General features: G+C 35.2%; 1 protein-coding gene across 4 annotated transcripts in view; it reads left to right on the top strand.

The window, feature by feature from the left end:
• The window catches only part of KCNJ3 (potassium inwardly rectifying channel subfamily J member 3), a 151,373-nt gene that overhangs the window by 3,609 nt on the left and 131,723 nt on the right, over positions 1-16,041 (top strand). For 3 of the 4 annotated variants that reach the window (XM_073883997.1, XM_025854734.2, XM_073884001.1), the window contains one exon: positions 7,853-8,069. The exons of the other annotated variant lie outside the window; for it this stretch is intronic. In XM_073883997.1, the coding sequence (XP_073740098.1) occupies positions 7,853-8,069 (217 nt within the window). The remainder of the gene's footprint in view (positions 1-7,852; positions 8,070-16,041) is intronic. 4 annotated transcript variants of the gene reach the window in all.

Raw genomic sequence — 16,041 nt, 5'->3', positions numbered from 1 at the left:
CAAATTTTCAACTTAGTTTTGATGTGCATGTTCATTTAGATAACTATGGATAAGTAATTTGAGGTCATGTTCTTCATAATTAATTTCAATGAGCTGCATACTGGTTTTTATGTAACTTAGCACATTGTGTTATTGACCACTATTTGAACTAAGTGAGTTGTTTGGATTAGGCAAAGCAGTTGTATCATAGACATGTTTATTGCTTTGGTGCTAGTTGTATGTGCCTATTTCTATGAATAGATCAAGATATATAATCTCTCTTTTTAGGTCAGGCCTACGTGGAGGAGAGGAACACCTCGTTAATACAGTGCAAACAGCTCTGTCAAGGAACTCATGTTTATGTGTCACTTTGAGATTCTTACTGAAGACTAGTTTACGATAGTGATTGGATATTGGAAATTTAAAATTAGGCTTTAAAGGTCATTTATTGCTGTTCTCTAGTTTTTCAAATATATGAAGTCATTTATTAAAACAAGTATCTTTTGAGGCAACGTATTCCAGATGCTTCTAGACTTTATTAAATTGTGTTTTAACAGAGCCAGAATAATTAGAATTAATCTACATACCAGTTTTTTGTTTGCTGTGTGTGTGTGTGTGTGTGTGTGTGTGTGTGTGTTTTGTTTTGTTCTGTTCTTTACGAATGTACCATGAATCTGAAGTATCCAGGCTAACTGTGGTTCAGGACACTGATAATGATTTTTTGTACAAAGGCCATGTACCACATATACTGTAAGGAGTGTCCTGATTAAAAACAAGAAAAGATTTATGGTGTTGACAAATTTGGAGCAGGGTGCTATATTAACACAAGGTGATAAGACAACATCTAATTAAAATGATACATATATAATATTCTTATAAAATTCTTTACTTTTGTTAGAAGATGTCAGTGCTAGGAGTAAAAATAATTGACATGTGGTATTGATTTATATTTAAGCAGAACTATGGTGAAATGATGCCCTGCTGTCTGTGAAGTGAGAGGGTTGGTCATTGGCAGCCCTTCACCAGCCAGTTGTTTGTTTGAGTTGATTTTTCCTGTAGCCATAGTAATTAAAATGAATTCTCATAGCTCTTGTCATTTCCTTAGACTTCATTAAAAAGGAGTCCTGTTTTATTAGGGAACTAGTAACATTCAGCAAAATTAGAGGGGAGATTTGCCTTTAATAAGTTACTCTCATGTTCTCTTAGGGACTGAGATTGAAGTGACCTAAAACAGCCACCTATATTTTGAAAGAGGAGCTATACCATAATCTTAAAGTAATAAGTGGAATGTTTTGATATCAGTCTTAGGTAGTCTTCTTGTTAAATATTATTACACATAGTTAGCTCCCTCTTTTAACCCCTGTTTGACATTTTAAATCTAAGATTGATGTATTTTTAATATAGAGAAATATTTGGAATTTTATGGCAACGAAAACATATTCAATGATAATAAATATAGGCTATGTTCTTCCTATTATCTAATTTAACTTCATTTATATTTTTCTATTGTTATTTTCTTATTTTTTGAATAAAAGCTTATCAGTATTAATGTAAGAGTTCTATTTAATAATTATAAAGTGCTTTCTATTCTTGGGAGGACTGTAAGAACATGGATATGGCTTTCTTATCCTTGCTACTATGAATTTTCATGCATATTTATTTTGAATTCTCTAAGTTTTGCTAAAAGTTTTTTTTATAACTTCTCTGCCTTATTTTTAATTATGTTATTGACTTATATGAAAGCAAAAAATTTTTTTAAGGAATCTCTACAGCCAACATAGGGCTTGAACTCAGGACCCTGAGATCAAGAGTCACGTGCTCTATCTCCTGAGCCAACCACACGCCCCTATGTGAAGGCAAATTTTATTTCAACTCTATTCCTGTCTTTCAAGCTTGCAAATACTGCAATTAAATTCGATATTCAAATATAGATCTTCCAGCCTTATGCCTGGAGTGGTCGGTCTTTTTTCTGCTCAGAAATAAAAAAATTAAAGGATATAATTGGAAGTTACTCTTTGAAATTTGTAATTTGATTATAAATAAAACTACAGAAAACTCTTTTAAAATGAATATTCTTTCTCTTTTCCTCTTCTCATCCCCATATCGATGTTTTATTTGGATTTTCAATTTATTTTAGTTACCTTCTTTTTTTTAAATTCTAGATGCTAGGAACTAATGAATAGCATGGTCATGTTAAGTTAACGTATCATCTAGCTGAAAGTGTTAATAGAAATGCCTGAGACATGAGGCTAATGGCTCAAACTCTGGACCTTGTCATTTAGTGGTGGGTTTAAAGGATTTGGAAATCATACTTACTCCTTTCTATAAATCTAACAGGAATGGTTGACTGCCCTAGATATAACATCTTGTTAGGGAAGATTTAAATAATCTTTCTTGATACATTGTTCACGAATTTAGAAGCTTATTTTCCAGAAGCCATCATGTATTTATATAGGCACCCAGGCAAACTATATTTACTTACATAAAATAAATTTAAAATCAATTATTGTTGGATCCATATTTTAAAAGATAGAAATAAGGATAAATTTTTCTCATGGAAGTATAATTATACTTCTTCATATTGCTATTCATTGCAAATAGTTATCTTTCCTTCCTAGGAGTGCAGCTTTGCAACCCTTAACTTTCACTTATTGAAAGGTAATGGTGTGCAGTCACCTTTTGATGTATCATATATATTCTTTTCGTATTCACGTCTTTTATTTTCTGTTTATATGGATACTCATTTTGAATGCTATCTGGTTTCCCCATATGAATGTGAGCAAGTGCAGAGGCAATAAAAAACAAAATTATTGTTTTTGAAACCAATAAGCTCTTCATCCTCTTCATATGTCCTAACCTTTTGTTAAGTTTTTAACCACAGTGATTTCTGGACCACATGATTCCTGATTTTTTTTCTTATATTTATTTGTTTGTCTTCATTTCATACAATGCACTGAAATGCAGTTAGGTGTTTGAGTCTATGTGACTTTATTTTGTATGACTGACTCTTTTTACCAATTGGTCTTGGCCAATTTAGTTTTGATCTTGAGATAATTAGTTACCTCCTTTAACAAAAAATTAAATCCACAAATGGATACTTAATAAACACCTGTTCTCAGTATCATACAAGCTGTCAGTAAAAATGTTCAAGGAACCTAAGACTGAGTTCCCCAGAACTCTTGGGGCTAGATGCTATAATGTTCGGTGATTTTTTCAGGTGGATTCATTATGTTTTTAAAGAGAAAGCACAGTTCCTACTTAGTCTAGCTTTGCTTTCTTTGACACAAGTACAGTTCTCCAATAGGTACAGAAGTTTTTTTAAAAGTAGAATTCTCATTCTTTTAAAAAATAATAGTAACTTTTTTTTTTTAATATGGTTCCTGAAAAATACAGGGTGGCTTGTGCTCAGGGGAATACAGTGTGAACAGAAATAAGGGACATAAAGACCTACAAATAAACAGCAGTAGGTGAGAACAAATGATAAAGAGAAGTAGGAAAAAGCATTTGATGGATTTGAGGGTGTTTGGTGAGTAGGAGGAAAATGTGCATGTAGGGTTACAAATCCTGTCCACAGTTATTATAAATTCCATAAAAGACCCTCAAGGAATTATAAAGCTGTTCTTTCATTTGAAAAGTATAAAAGCCTCACATAATTTATTACCAGATAAATTCCATTCCATTCTGTAAAGTACTTTCTTTACATAAAAATAAACATATTTTTATGGGATGATTATCTTAGCATTACATTTTTTATTTTAGACTTGATGTTAGTCCTATTTTTTCGAACTGAATATTGACAGAATTTCAAACTTATGGAGTCCAGAAGAAACGCACAATTTAATTAAAGACAGCCCAGATAAAATTCTAGGTCCATACTCTCCTCTACCTGACTTGAATTTTGGTCTGAGTCCCAAAACCATTGCCAGAACTGCTTTGAGTCACAGGGCATTTCTTGTTCCTTATTCTAGTACTGCTTTTGGCTTATTTCCTAATTGTAGCTTGCAGATAGCACTCCAGCCTCATTTCATTTGTGCTTTTCTTGGTGACTTCAGCATATATTCAACACACACACACACACACACACACACACACACACACACTGCACATTTAAAGAGGAGAAATGAAATTACAGATAAATGTAAAATGGCGGGAGGTGGGCGTCAAGGAGGGCTTGCCCTCTCCATCTTAGTTTCCTTTCCTGTCTTTTCCTTTCCTGACCGCTGGCCCTCAGCACCCTTCTCCAGTGGACACTAGTGGGAGGTGGTGGGGCACAGGACAAGCCTCAGAGTATGATAGAGGAACATCTCATGAATCAGATGGTAGTGATTAAATGTTCTTTTCACCATTCCCTTAGCCTCCCTCTGAGCTAGGAAAGAGCACAATGGTTATAATTAGAACACCGTTATGGGCTAGAGAAATGGGAGAAAGGCTGCAAAGAGATTGATTGTATTGGTGGAGTGTGTTTCTGTTGAATGAATGTGGACAACTGGTCACAAATCTCAAAGAAGGAGCATATGCCAGGGCAGTTCTAAATGTGCATCCCAGAGGGCGTGTGTGTGTGTGTGTGTGTGTGTGTGTGTGTGTCTTGGGACATGTACTCAATAGTCTTTCATCTGTAATATGAAAGCTATTTATCTGTAAAGTCCATGACATTGATAATCCCTTCCAGGCATCTGTGACTTCTGAATCTCTTTCCACCTTTAATCAGGATTTGTAATTGATTATCTGGTAGGCCTCTTTTAGACTTTAAGGGAGTTCAAAGTCATCTGGTATTAGCTGCTTCTTTGAAATCAGTACATGTAACTGTAAGATGAAGCATAAGCCTTAACTTTTACACATATCCACATTTACATATAATTAAAATGTATATAATTGAAATACTACTTTTAAATAGCAATATTTTTATATGAAGAAAAACTTAGAAATTATTAACACATTCTGAATTGTACAAAACCATTTCAAAAATCCATGATGTTCTGCTTATAATTTTTTATACAGTAAATTTAAATTTTAAGCCTTCGGTTTTTAAAATTGTTTTCTTATCTCCCAGGAATTGCTATAATGCTGTCAACCAGAAAAGTGCTTATTTGCTTCCCCAAATTCCATACAATTGAAAATAAAAGTCATATGGAAGTCATTCTCAGGTCCTAGTGTTTTTAAATTGTGTGCTAAATTTTTAAGAATTACCAGTTTTCCATGAACTCTTTTGTTTTTGTGCTTCTTTCTCACTCTCTTATTCATTCAGTCATTTTAAGATTCTAAATGATTATTTCGCCAAATAAAGTCAACCTTAGATTGCTGGCCTAACATGAAGGAAGAAGACCCAAAAGATAAAATTGTGGATATCTGTAGTGTCTCAGAATCATTTAAAGAAAGGTTAAATTATATGGCATCCACTGGAAAATAATTTTCGAGGAATATGCCAAGAATTTTACTCATCTGAAAAATACCTAAGCATGGAAAACACCTTTTAAAGTAATGAAAGTTTTACTTTCCCCATAGTGTCACATAATAGGTACAGTTGTCAACTTTGTTTCTGCTAAGACTTGGATAGGATATAAAGCATTTTTGGGAAGAGGAACATAGATATAATTTTGAATATATAAAACAAATTTTTAAAATCAGAGGATGGAGTCTGAATGGAACAGAGTCATATATATTCAAGTCTAAGTTACCTATATATGAGTTAACTGCTTTGCTAAGAATGAAACGTTTCTTATTCTAGGTTGGCATTCTCCTGATAGCTTGTTTCTAGGTCACTTCTCTTCATGGTTTGATGAATGATCAGGAAATATGAAAGTTAATAGATTACAGCCTTTTAGAATGAGGCACAGGCATAAATAGCAAATATATAAAAAGGGAAGATTGATTTGAGTTTTGATGTGTGTGTATATATATAAAAATTAGAAAAGTACATCTTTTGGGGGGAGAATTATTTTAAAATAAATGGGAAATTGAGTTTTTAAGGAATTATTTTTATCATTTTCATTTAGTACAGAAAAAGCAGACCTTAGAATAATTAGTGAAATGACCCAAATACTGTTCACTAATTATAAACATCAGAATACCACCTTGTGTTTATATAGCACCTGTTTCTTACTAGGTGAGAGAACAATGACGCAGGGTTTTTGTTTTTATTTGTTTTTGTTTTGTTTTTGGCTTTTATTTTGTAGTATTAATCAATACTTGTTATACAGTTTTCTAGTTGGAAGGATGCTGGTCTCATCCATATTTTACTAATTTGTGAATAAGTTATAAATATAGGTTAATTTCTACTGGCTTCGAAATGTCTAGTTTTCTCCATCATTGGTTTTTAGAGCTACTGTTTTTATTTTTGGATCATCAGGTTTTTCCATGGATTTTTTTTTTCTTGTCACTAATTATTGCTTTCTCTTCCTCCTCCTTCTCCTTCCTCTTTTTCTTCTTATTCTTTTTTAGCCAACTACTCACAAGAAGAATAGTCCCAACATTTTCAGTGGATTTTTTTCTACACAAATAAAATTCCTGAGTATCACTAATTACAAAGTAGCCTGCCTAAATTGATTCTGCTGTTAAGACCCTGCAGTTGCTGCCATTAACAGTCTACCACTAACTTGGTTCAGTTTTGCCATAAGAGGGCAGCTTACTAAACTGTATTTCCTAGTGTTTTCAGACTCATTTACTCCACTTAAAAAGCCAAGGTATTTTTTGGAACCCTAACCTTACCAAAAAGTAAGGAGTTTGTCTTTAAACCATCACTTCATTGGACAGACCAGTGTTACAGATTCGGGTTTTGTTTATTAAATGAACTGTGCAGATTCTGTTAAATATATTGGATTCTACCAAGCCCCACCCCTGCAGATTTGAGCAGCAGCAAGCTCCCAACCCTGCAGATTTTTCTGTATGCAACTATTTAACCCTTATTTTACCAGCACCATCTTTTAAATCAAACAAATATTTGCTTATATGATCTTTATAAGGAACAGATATGGATATAAAATAAGAATGAATAGAAAAGAAAGAAGTTAACTTTCATGGTTTGCTAATTGTTAATAGTCATTTTTAGGTAATTGTTCAGAGTTTTAGCGTGTAAGCAATTTAAGTTTTATCATGATTTATGCTGATACCGAATGCCACTACCTTATGAAAGTTTTAGGAAACTGAAAATTTACCCAGTATAGATTCTTAATTGTATTTTGATTAAAAAACTTCGATGTAGCACAGTTTTTACACTATGTTTTTTAAATTCATGAGATAAATAGAAAGCTAAACAACTTTAATGCCGTTTATTATTGGGAGTTTGAAAGCCATCAGCTAACAGCCTTTTCTTTGTATTATGTGAACTGTTGGGTACATAACATAATAGGATATCATCTTCACTTTTATATTAAAGTTTATATCTATCTGTTACCCTAGAAAAATTATTGGTTTGCTTTGTAACCATGCAGTAAATCTTTTCTGAAATTAATGATCAACTTTTTCAGCTTTAACAAACTCCCTAAGAATTGCCTGCTTATTTGCTTTGTGAGGAAAACAAATCTGGCATGCAGTGAGTTATCCTGAAGTGATTTATGTCAGGCAGTAGCACATGTACACTCAGTTCCACAGTTTGTGCTAACAGCCATTGTTGGACCAGGCATTTCTCCAAAGCTCATGAGTTAGGGAATGATAATTATAGTAAGTCGTATATTATAAATAATGCATGTATGTTCCCCATGAGCTATGTGGGATTTCGGCCCGTTTGCTAGAACATAGCTGCATAATGATTTGTTTGGATTTTGTTGCAGATGATTGATAGTGCAGAATGTTGGCAATGATGTAAATTACTGTTGGGCTGCCTTGAAAATTTCAGTACAAGTGGTGATTTCTTCTCTTTTTCTGTGTGCTTGTCTAGTCTCGGCAGACACCTGAGGGTGAGTTCCTTCCCCTTGACCAACTTGAACTGGATGTAGGTTTTAGTACAGGGGCAGATCAACTTTTTCTTGTTTCCCCCCTCACAATTTGCCACGTGATTGATGCCAAAAGCCCCTTTTATGACCTATCGCAGCGAAGCATGCAAACTGAACAGTTCGAGATTGTCGTCATCCTAGAAGGCATTGTGGAAACAACTGGTGAGTAATAACAGATATGTCATCAAGTTTCTTTATTCTATAATAACATTAATATTACATGCACAATATCTGTCATGAATTGGTCGAAATGTCTCAGTTCACAATATTGAAAGTAATGACTTATCTCTTATTTCTTTGTGACATTAAGTTGATAACACTTTGAAAATGAAGATTACTGTTGTCATAATTGCATATGTAATGTTTACTCAGGAATACAGCAAAAAAAAAAAAAAAGGAAACCCAGATGACTCCTAGAAATGATTATGATATTCTAGTCTAATTGCAAAGTTGGATTTCCTATAATCATATATTTTTTTAAAGATTTAAGGTTAAAATAAATTCAGGGTAATTAGTGAGCTGCCTAAACTCAGCATGCATATTCTTGCCTTGGGGTTGGTGATTTGGGGTGTCACTGGTAGAGCTTTGATATGCTACTATGTGCAGCCTCAGTGGAAAATTCCCTCCTATGTGTGTCTGTGCTAAAGCAGCATTTTAATTTCAAAGTGGGTCAGTAGATTTCCTCAGCTGAACCTTGACCAAAAAAATGTTTTAAAGAGATTTTTCTTCTCTTTCTGCTTCGGTATAGCTATGTGCTCTATGTTATTCCTCAAGGTGCACTATAACATTGGTATGTTCCAAATATTATTCACAGTTTGCTACACTGTGGGGAGAATAAGGTTACAAAGGAAAGAAACAGTGAATCAGAGTATATTATTTGGGGTCTGAGTATTGCCCAGTTGGTTTGGAACCTGCTAGATAGTTGAGAACAATATAATATCTATACATCTCTACTCACGTGCACGCACACAAACACACACACACACACACACATATATATACAATAAATGCATGTATGTGTATCTTGAATTTTGCCCTTTCTACGAGTAATGAAAAGCAAGAAATATTTTAGCTCTCCTTTTTTTCTACCAATATCATTTCAATCTTAAAATGCTAATCATTATGTAAAACTATAGCAATTTTGAAAGTAACATTGGCAGTAACATGGACATGTTCAAGCTTTATACTAAGATGGGAGATGTTACATAATGAAAAACCTCCCACCATGGTATAAAGTTTTGTCCAAGGAGCAGAAGGCAAGCCTTTTAATCTTTGTACATCTGTCACATACCACTGTTTCAATTTTGGGGAAGATACTTAATCTCTATAAGGTTCTTTTTCTTCTCTGTAAAGTCAGAATGATGTAATAACCACCTCAGAGCTGCTTACTGTATTACTATTATTTTTATTATTATTAGTGCTTCAGTTTAAAAATTAAGATTTTTTAAGGACAGTGAGTAAAGATTTAAATCAGCAATCTATATCTGGAATTCTATTTCTGTGGACTATTTTATGGTTTAAATCCTCCAATTATATTTTTAACTTAAAATTGAAATGATGTCATTGTATATTTCTAATATACCATCTATTGATAAATAATGAAATCAATTACAAAAGTTCTTAGTTCAATAAATCTTACATTTCATCTTTAATTTTTATTTGTCTCATTTAATGAAGTAATAATATATTGTTAGGGCTTAAACAACAGATGTAATTTCTATTGATTTATTTCTTATAGCATATGGTTCTGTCTTTGACACATCTGTTTACTAGTTACTTATTGTTATTCTAATCACTGACATGAGTGAGGTCTCTGTTTCACTTGATGGGCTTAGAAATTTTTCATTAGGCCAGTCAGTCGACAGATTGATTCATCTATCTATCATCCATCCATCCATCCATCCATTAATTTTTCCTATTTATCCCTAGTTTGTTTTTCTTAAGAATGAGAAAATTTTCCTACAAAATCACAGTGCAATTAAGAAAAAAATTAGGAAATGTAACAATGATAGAATACTACCATTTAGCTCACAGTCCTTGTTCAAATTTCATGTTGTCCTAGTAATTTCCATTGTAGCTACCCTCCACCAGTACCCTGACCCCACCAGCCCCATTCAACGTCAGTTTAAGGATTATGCCCTTCACTTGTTTACTTGTCTCCTCAGTCTCAAGATGGAATAGTTCTTCAACCTTACTTTGTGTTCTTGACCTTGATGTACTTCAACAGCATAGGCCAGGTATTTTGTAGAACGTCTCTCAATTTGGATTCATCTAAAGTTTCCTTATTCATTAACCTTTTGATTTTTGACTTCCATATGGGCATCTTAAGAGAATACTGAAGTGGGCTGTTTTGAAAATATACCTGTGTATGGACTTAATTGATACATCTTCATCAGATTTCAGAGGATTTTGGTTAATAATATCCTACATAAGGTAATTAGGAGTTTTGTACATAAAACTGTTCATTAAGACTGCAGATTTTGGGCGCCTGGGTGGCTCAGTTGGTTAAGCGACTGCCTTCGGCTCAGGTCATGATCCTGGAGTCCCTGGATCGAGTCCCGCATCGGGCTCCCTGCTCGGCAGGGAGTCTGCTTCTCGCTCTGACCCTAACCCCTCTCATGTGCTCTCTCTCATTCTTTCTCTCTCTCAAATAAATAAATAAAATCTTTAAAAAAAAAAAAGACTGCAGATTTTAACGTTTCCTACCCCCCCTTTTTTTTTCTTTTTCTTCTTTTTGTTTTGTTTTGGTAACAATGAACTGGCAGAGAATACTTTCCACAGAAAGTGTGAAACTTGACTGGGGACTGAATTTCTTATTTTGAGTTGCCATTTATGGAAAAAAGATTAAAATCTGCTTCTTCTTAACCTCTTACTTAAGCCTGTTTCTAGCTATAATATAGCAAGACAAACAGCAAAAACATTACTCATAATTTATAGAATTATTTTGTGGAAAATTTATCTGACATCTTGTTTGTGTATGTGCCCTAACTAATTAAATCCCACACTGTTCAAATTCTGTAAAATCTGTCTATAGTTCTGGACCTCTCTCAGCCTGGCAAAAATAGCAGAAACATTTTTTTGTCCATTTGATCATTTGTATCTTTACTGAGATATATTTAGGTTCATCTTCAGGGAGATTTCCTCCTTTATCCTTCCATTCACAATCAAGTTTTCTTTCTCATAATAATTATTGCTTATAGGGGCACCTGGGTGGCTCAGTTGGTTGAGCGACTGCCTTCGGCTCAGGTCATAATCCCAGGGTCCTGGGATCGAGCCCCGCATGGAGCTCCCTGATCTGTGGGAAGCCTGCTTCTCCCTCTCCCACTCCCCCTGCTTGTGTTCCCTCTCTCGCTGTTTCTCTCTCTCTCTCTCTGTGTCAATTAAATAAATAAATAAATAAAATCTTTAAAAAATATATTTATTGCTTATAATAAGACAGATATGGTATTTGGGGATGTTTTGAGATAGCAATAATAATCATTTTTACCTCTCATGTTTTTTGGTACACAGTCTTATGAATGAACATATACACAGTGTAACTTTCCATCATGTTTAACATTAAAACACTAAGTTCATTATCATTCATTCATTCATTCATTAAGAAAATAATTGAATGTATGCTGTGTGCTTGGTAGTATTGGAAATGCTGGCAATATGGTGGTGACCAAGACAGCCAGAATCCCTTTCCTCATGGAGGTCTTATTCTGAGTGGAGGAGGCAGATGGCAAAACACAAAAAATAAATAAGCAAGCTATTATCAGGTAAAATGTGTCAGAAATAAAAAGCACTACAAAACCAGGTGATGGGATAAAGAGTGCATCTCGGGGCACTTTATGTTGACAGAAGAGTTCTCTCTGAGGTGACCCCTCTCTGAGGTGACCTGACTGTCAAGAAGGTCCTCCCGGGCCTGTCTGGGAAAACAGCATGGCCAGCAAGGGTCCCAAGTTGGGAATCAGCTTGATTTATTTCAGAAACTAAAAGAAGGCCGAGGTGGTTGGAGCAGAGTGAACAATGTGGAGAGTGGAGTGAGAGGTCCGAGAGGTGAAGAGGCCATCTCTGCACTACAGAAGACTGTGTTGAGCCAATGGGAAGCATTGGGATTTGATTCAAAAGCAAAGCCTGTATTTATATGGTAGAAATCTCAAATTGTGTATAACAAACAAAATACACTTTTTTTTCTAGTGGATTGCCTTGTAGTTTATTTAAAAATGAGTGACCCTAATGCCTTCGAAATGCATAAAACTTTAGGCAATTACCAATTTTTTTGTATTAGTGGTAATATCCATCCCCCCTTCCCCAACACACACACACACACACACACACACACACACACACACACACACACACAAAGTTGCTCACTTCACAGCAATCCTCTGGAAAAAAAAATTTCCTATCGATATACATAAAAAAGGGAAAAAAAATCTTCTGGTCTCTTAGATTTGCTTCTTCCCATTCCTCCAGTCTCAGCAGGAGTGATGGTGGTGGTGGTGGGAAATGAGAAGCTTTCTAATTTCCTTGAAAGTTTTAGCTTTCAGCTTAGAACTCACAATAATTACTTTCCCTCCTTCCTTGGAAATACTCGTCCGTGATTAGACTCCGGCACTGCTGCCTTCCTTGCTTCAAATGATTTTGGATCTTCACTCCCAACCAGCAGCACAGGCTTTGCCTCTTCATTAATAACCTTTGCTTCTTTACTGGTCCAGCAAATTCCTAAACCTTTGTTACCTCTAACTCTGGTTCCCTTTGCTTCTTTTCCCAGGAGAGAGAGCACTGCTAGAGGCAAACAGCATTGCAGATTTGGCTCATTAGAACTGGATGCTTTCAAACTTCAATCTGCTCTCTGCTGCTATTTGGCAGTCTTTTTAATTGTCTTTTCTGTACTCCCAGGCGCTCTCCCTGTGGGAGCTATTTTAGACCTTTTCTCTCTTTCCCTGCCCCCAGTCCCAGCTGTCCTGTCCTTTCCTTGGCATATCATCTCCACCTATTCTATCAAAAAGAATGTGACACTTCAATTTTTGTACATTTTTTTTTTTTTTTTTACTCTCCTTATCCTTTTCTCATAATTATCTTCTCTTTCCCTTTCCGGATGTCTGTGGGGAAAAGTGTCCTTATTCTTCTCCAAAACCATCTCCTTTACAGCTAGTTCTGTTTCCTACCACCCGTGGCTTAAGCTCCTATACTTAGCATACCTAATACCTAAAATCCTGTTGACTGTATTTGCTCTCAAACCTTTCGAGCTCTTTGACAAAAATACAAAACCCATTATTTGTCCCTTTATACTCCAGGTTCTTCCCCGGATTTGGAGACATCACGTTCTCCCTGTCTTTCTTTTTCTGCTTCTTCTAATTTATGTTTTCCAAATGTTCTTTGTATCCTGCATCACTGCCTCTTCCTCTTTCCTGTAAATGTAAATCTCTGCCATTGCCTTCTTTCTTTTCAAATCTAGATACCCCCCCTTTTTTAATGAATTAACAAAATACAAGTCCACCATTCCTTTCATCTTCAGCTATGAGATCTCTCACCAGTTATGGTCTTGGGCACTTTCCTTACTTGGATGCCACTGTTTCAATTCAGAGTCAGCTTGTCCAAATACCTAATCATCATCTTACATTCAGATTACAACCTCATTTTGGAAAGTTTGTCACTATTAGTGTTTGTAGTTTTATCTCAGACTCCCCACCTCTTTCCCTTTTTAGATCCAATTGTTCATTCCACGAATTCCTATTGAATAACTATTGTAGGCTAAACACTATTCTGACCCTAGAGGACACATCAGTTAACAACACCACCAAAAATTCTGGCCCTTGTGGGTACATCTATTCTTATGTAGGAAACAGAAAACAAAATGACATGTTTCATCTGGAATGTTGAAAGTAATCAGTGCTGTGGAAGAAATAAAGCAAGGCAAGAGGGATTGGGAGCATAGGCAAATCAGGGTGGGCTGCAATGAGAAAGTGAACTTCGAGACCAAACACCAGATCATAAGTAGAACTTAAGGGAAGGGCATTCCAGTTATGGGTATTACTAAAGGCTCCAAAGGAGCAAGGTACTGGCTGCCCCTCTCTCTTATTGATGTCTCTCAATTCAATTCTCCTTTAAGCCCAGATAATAATACTTCTAAATAACAGTACTTGTCTCAGGAATGGATTTAGGATCTCTGCTTACATGCACATTACACACCATTGCCCAGTAAATTTGCTTACAACACTACTTTCATGATACATCTGTGCTCAAAATTCCCTAATGACTGCCATATCAAAATGCATGTATTTCTTCCTGAGAAAATTAGGCTGCTCTTCTTTACTGTAATGTCCATATACTGATGCTCACTCTTGGCTCCCATGTCTGCAATAATACCATTTTCACTGCCATATATATTCATTCTCCCCTGTATGTGTTTTTCTTTAATCTATATTTTTCTTTAATAATTCACTTTAAAAAGCTGTTTTTGGTTATGAAAGGGCTATTAAATAAAGCTCAATATAGAACAAATAAAAGCCACAAATATGCAAAATAAAAACTACTCTTAATTTCAACCACTATACTGTTACCTTATTGGTCATTAACCTTTCAGGTGTCTGCGTTCAGATATATTGTTAGTATGCTACAGGTGCTGTGCTGTTTCATAGCTTACTTTATTGTATATTATTAACACCTTTCACATCAAATTATCATTCTACACCATTAGTTTTAATGGCTTTATTATGATCTATGCTAGTCTGGGAGTTTTAGGCATTTCCTTTTAATAATGTAAATATTTTATATTCATAGTTTTCATTTATTTACCACCAACTTCCTATAACTTCCTAGAGATAGGATTCTTGGATAAAGAGGCATATAAATCTGTTAGTTTTTAATGCATATGTTAAGATTGCTATCCAGAAAGTTGGTAACAGTTTACAACTGTGAAGGTGCCCATTTCCTCATACCCTTGCCAACGATGGATATTACAATTGATTTTTTTCCCAATCTGACATTATTTTATTCTTTTGGATTACTAGTGAGGTTGAAATTATTGCATCTATGGGCTACTAGTTTTATTTCATGAATTCTCAGTTCATATTGCTCATTTGCCTGCATTTCTTTTTATGTATAAGTTGCTTGCATAACTAGAGCATTATGAGCAGCCATGTCCCCAGTATACAGTAGTCTGTGTACTATTGTAAAAATATTTTCTTTATGTATGTATATATATATGTGTGTATGATTTTTCACCTTCATCACTTATGTGCTTTATTATATCTACAGGGACTGATTTAGGACTTTTTTTATGGCTGTTTATGTTTTATTTCATAGATCCCAGTAAACACTTCTGATCTGTTTGTTGTTATTTTTAACTGATTTTAATAGAGTTGCTCTCTTTTTATAAGCTTGCTTTCTGGGTCACAAATTGTTTCTTATAGGAAATCAATCAATACATGCTTGTTGATTATCCATGTTATATTAAGTGTAAGATAGTATAGAAATGATTAAGGGAGAAGCCCACATCCACAGGGAGGAAGAAGTTGAGTGACACTGAGTATTAACAATGAATGCTCAAACAGATGTGTGTCAGGCCCATGTAGGGGCCTAGAATAGTGATCACTGATGGATTTGTTCTTAAGAAGGTCTGAGAAGGCCCCCCCAGAGGACATGGTATGAGTAGGAAGGGCAAGCAGAGGTCATCAGGAGGGTAGACTGCTGGGCATTCTGGCCAGAGGGATGGAAAGTGAGACTTCATTTTGTTGAGTCAAGTAATTTGGTATGGTCAGAGTATAGAACAGGTGGAGAGGAACTGGCTGGAGAGGAACCTATCTGTGAGTTATAGTTTGGGCCTGATTTTGCAGGCAATAAATCCCTTAAAAGATTTTAAGCAGTAAAATGCCATGATCATATTTTCATGATTGAAAGGTCCTGGTAGCAGGTGGAGGATGGATTGAATGGGGCTGAGACCGGAAACAGGCCAGTTATTAGGCTGTTACAGTAGGACCAGAACAGAGGTAATTGGGTCTTGTGTGAAATTGTCTGGCTCAGGCAACCATGAGGAAAATAATGAAAAAAAGCCTCTGGTTTCAAAGTGGTTAGTTGTGATTAAGCAGGAATGGGGAAAAGAGCCCCAGGATCCTTACCACTGAAGTTCTGCAGGCTACTTAGA

Source organism: Callorhinus ursinus, unplaced genomic scaffold, assembly GCF_003265705.2.
Source record: "Callorhinus ursinus isolate GAN/ISIS: 27379988/994484 unplaced genomic scaffold, GSC_fseal_2.0 scaffold2, whole genome shotgun sequence".
NCBI lineage: Eukaryota > Metazoa > Chordata > Mammalia > Carnivora > Otariidae > Callorhinus > Callorhinus ursinus.
Note: the sequence above shows the minus strand (reverse complement) of the source record. Positions and strands in the feature narration are given on the sequence as shown.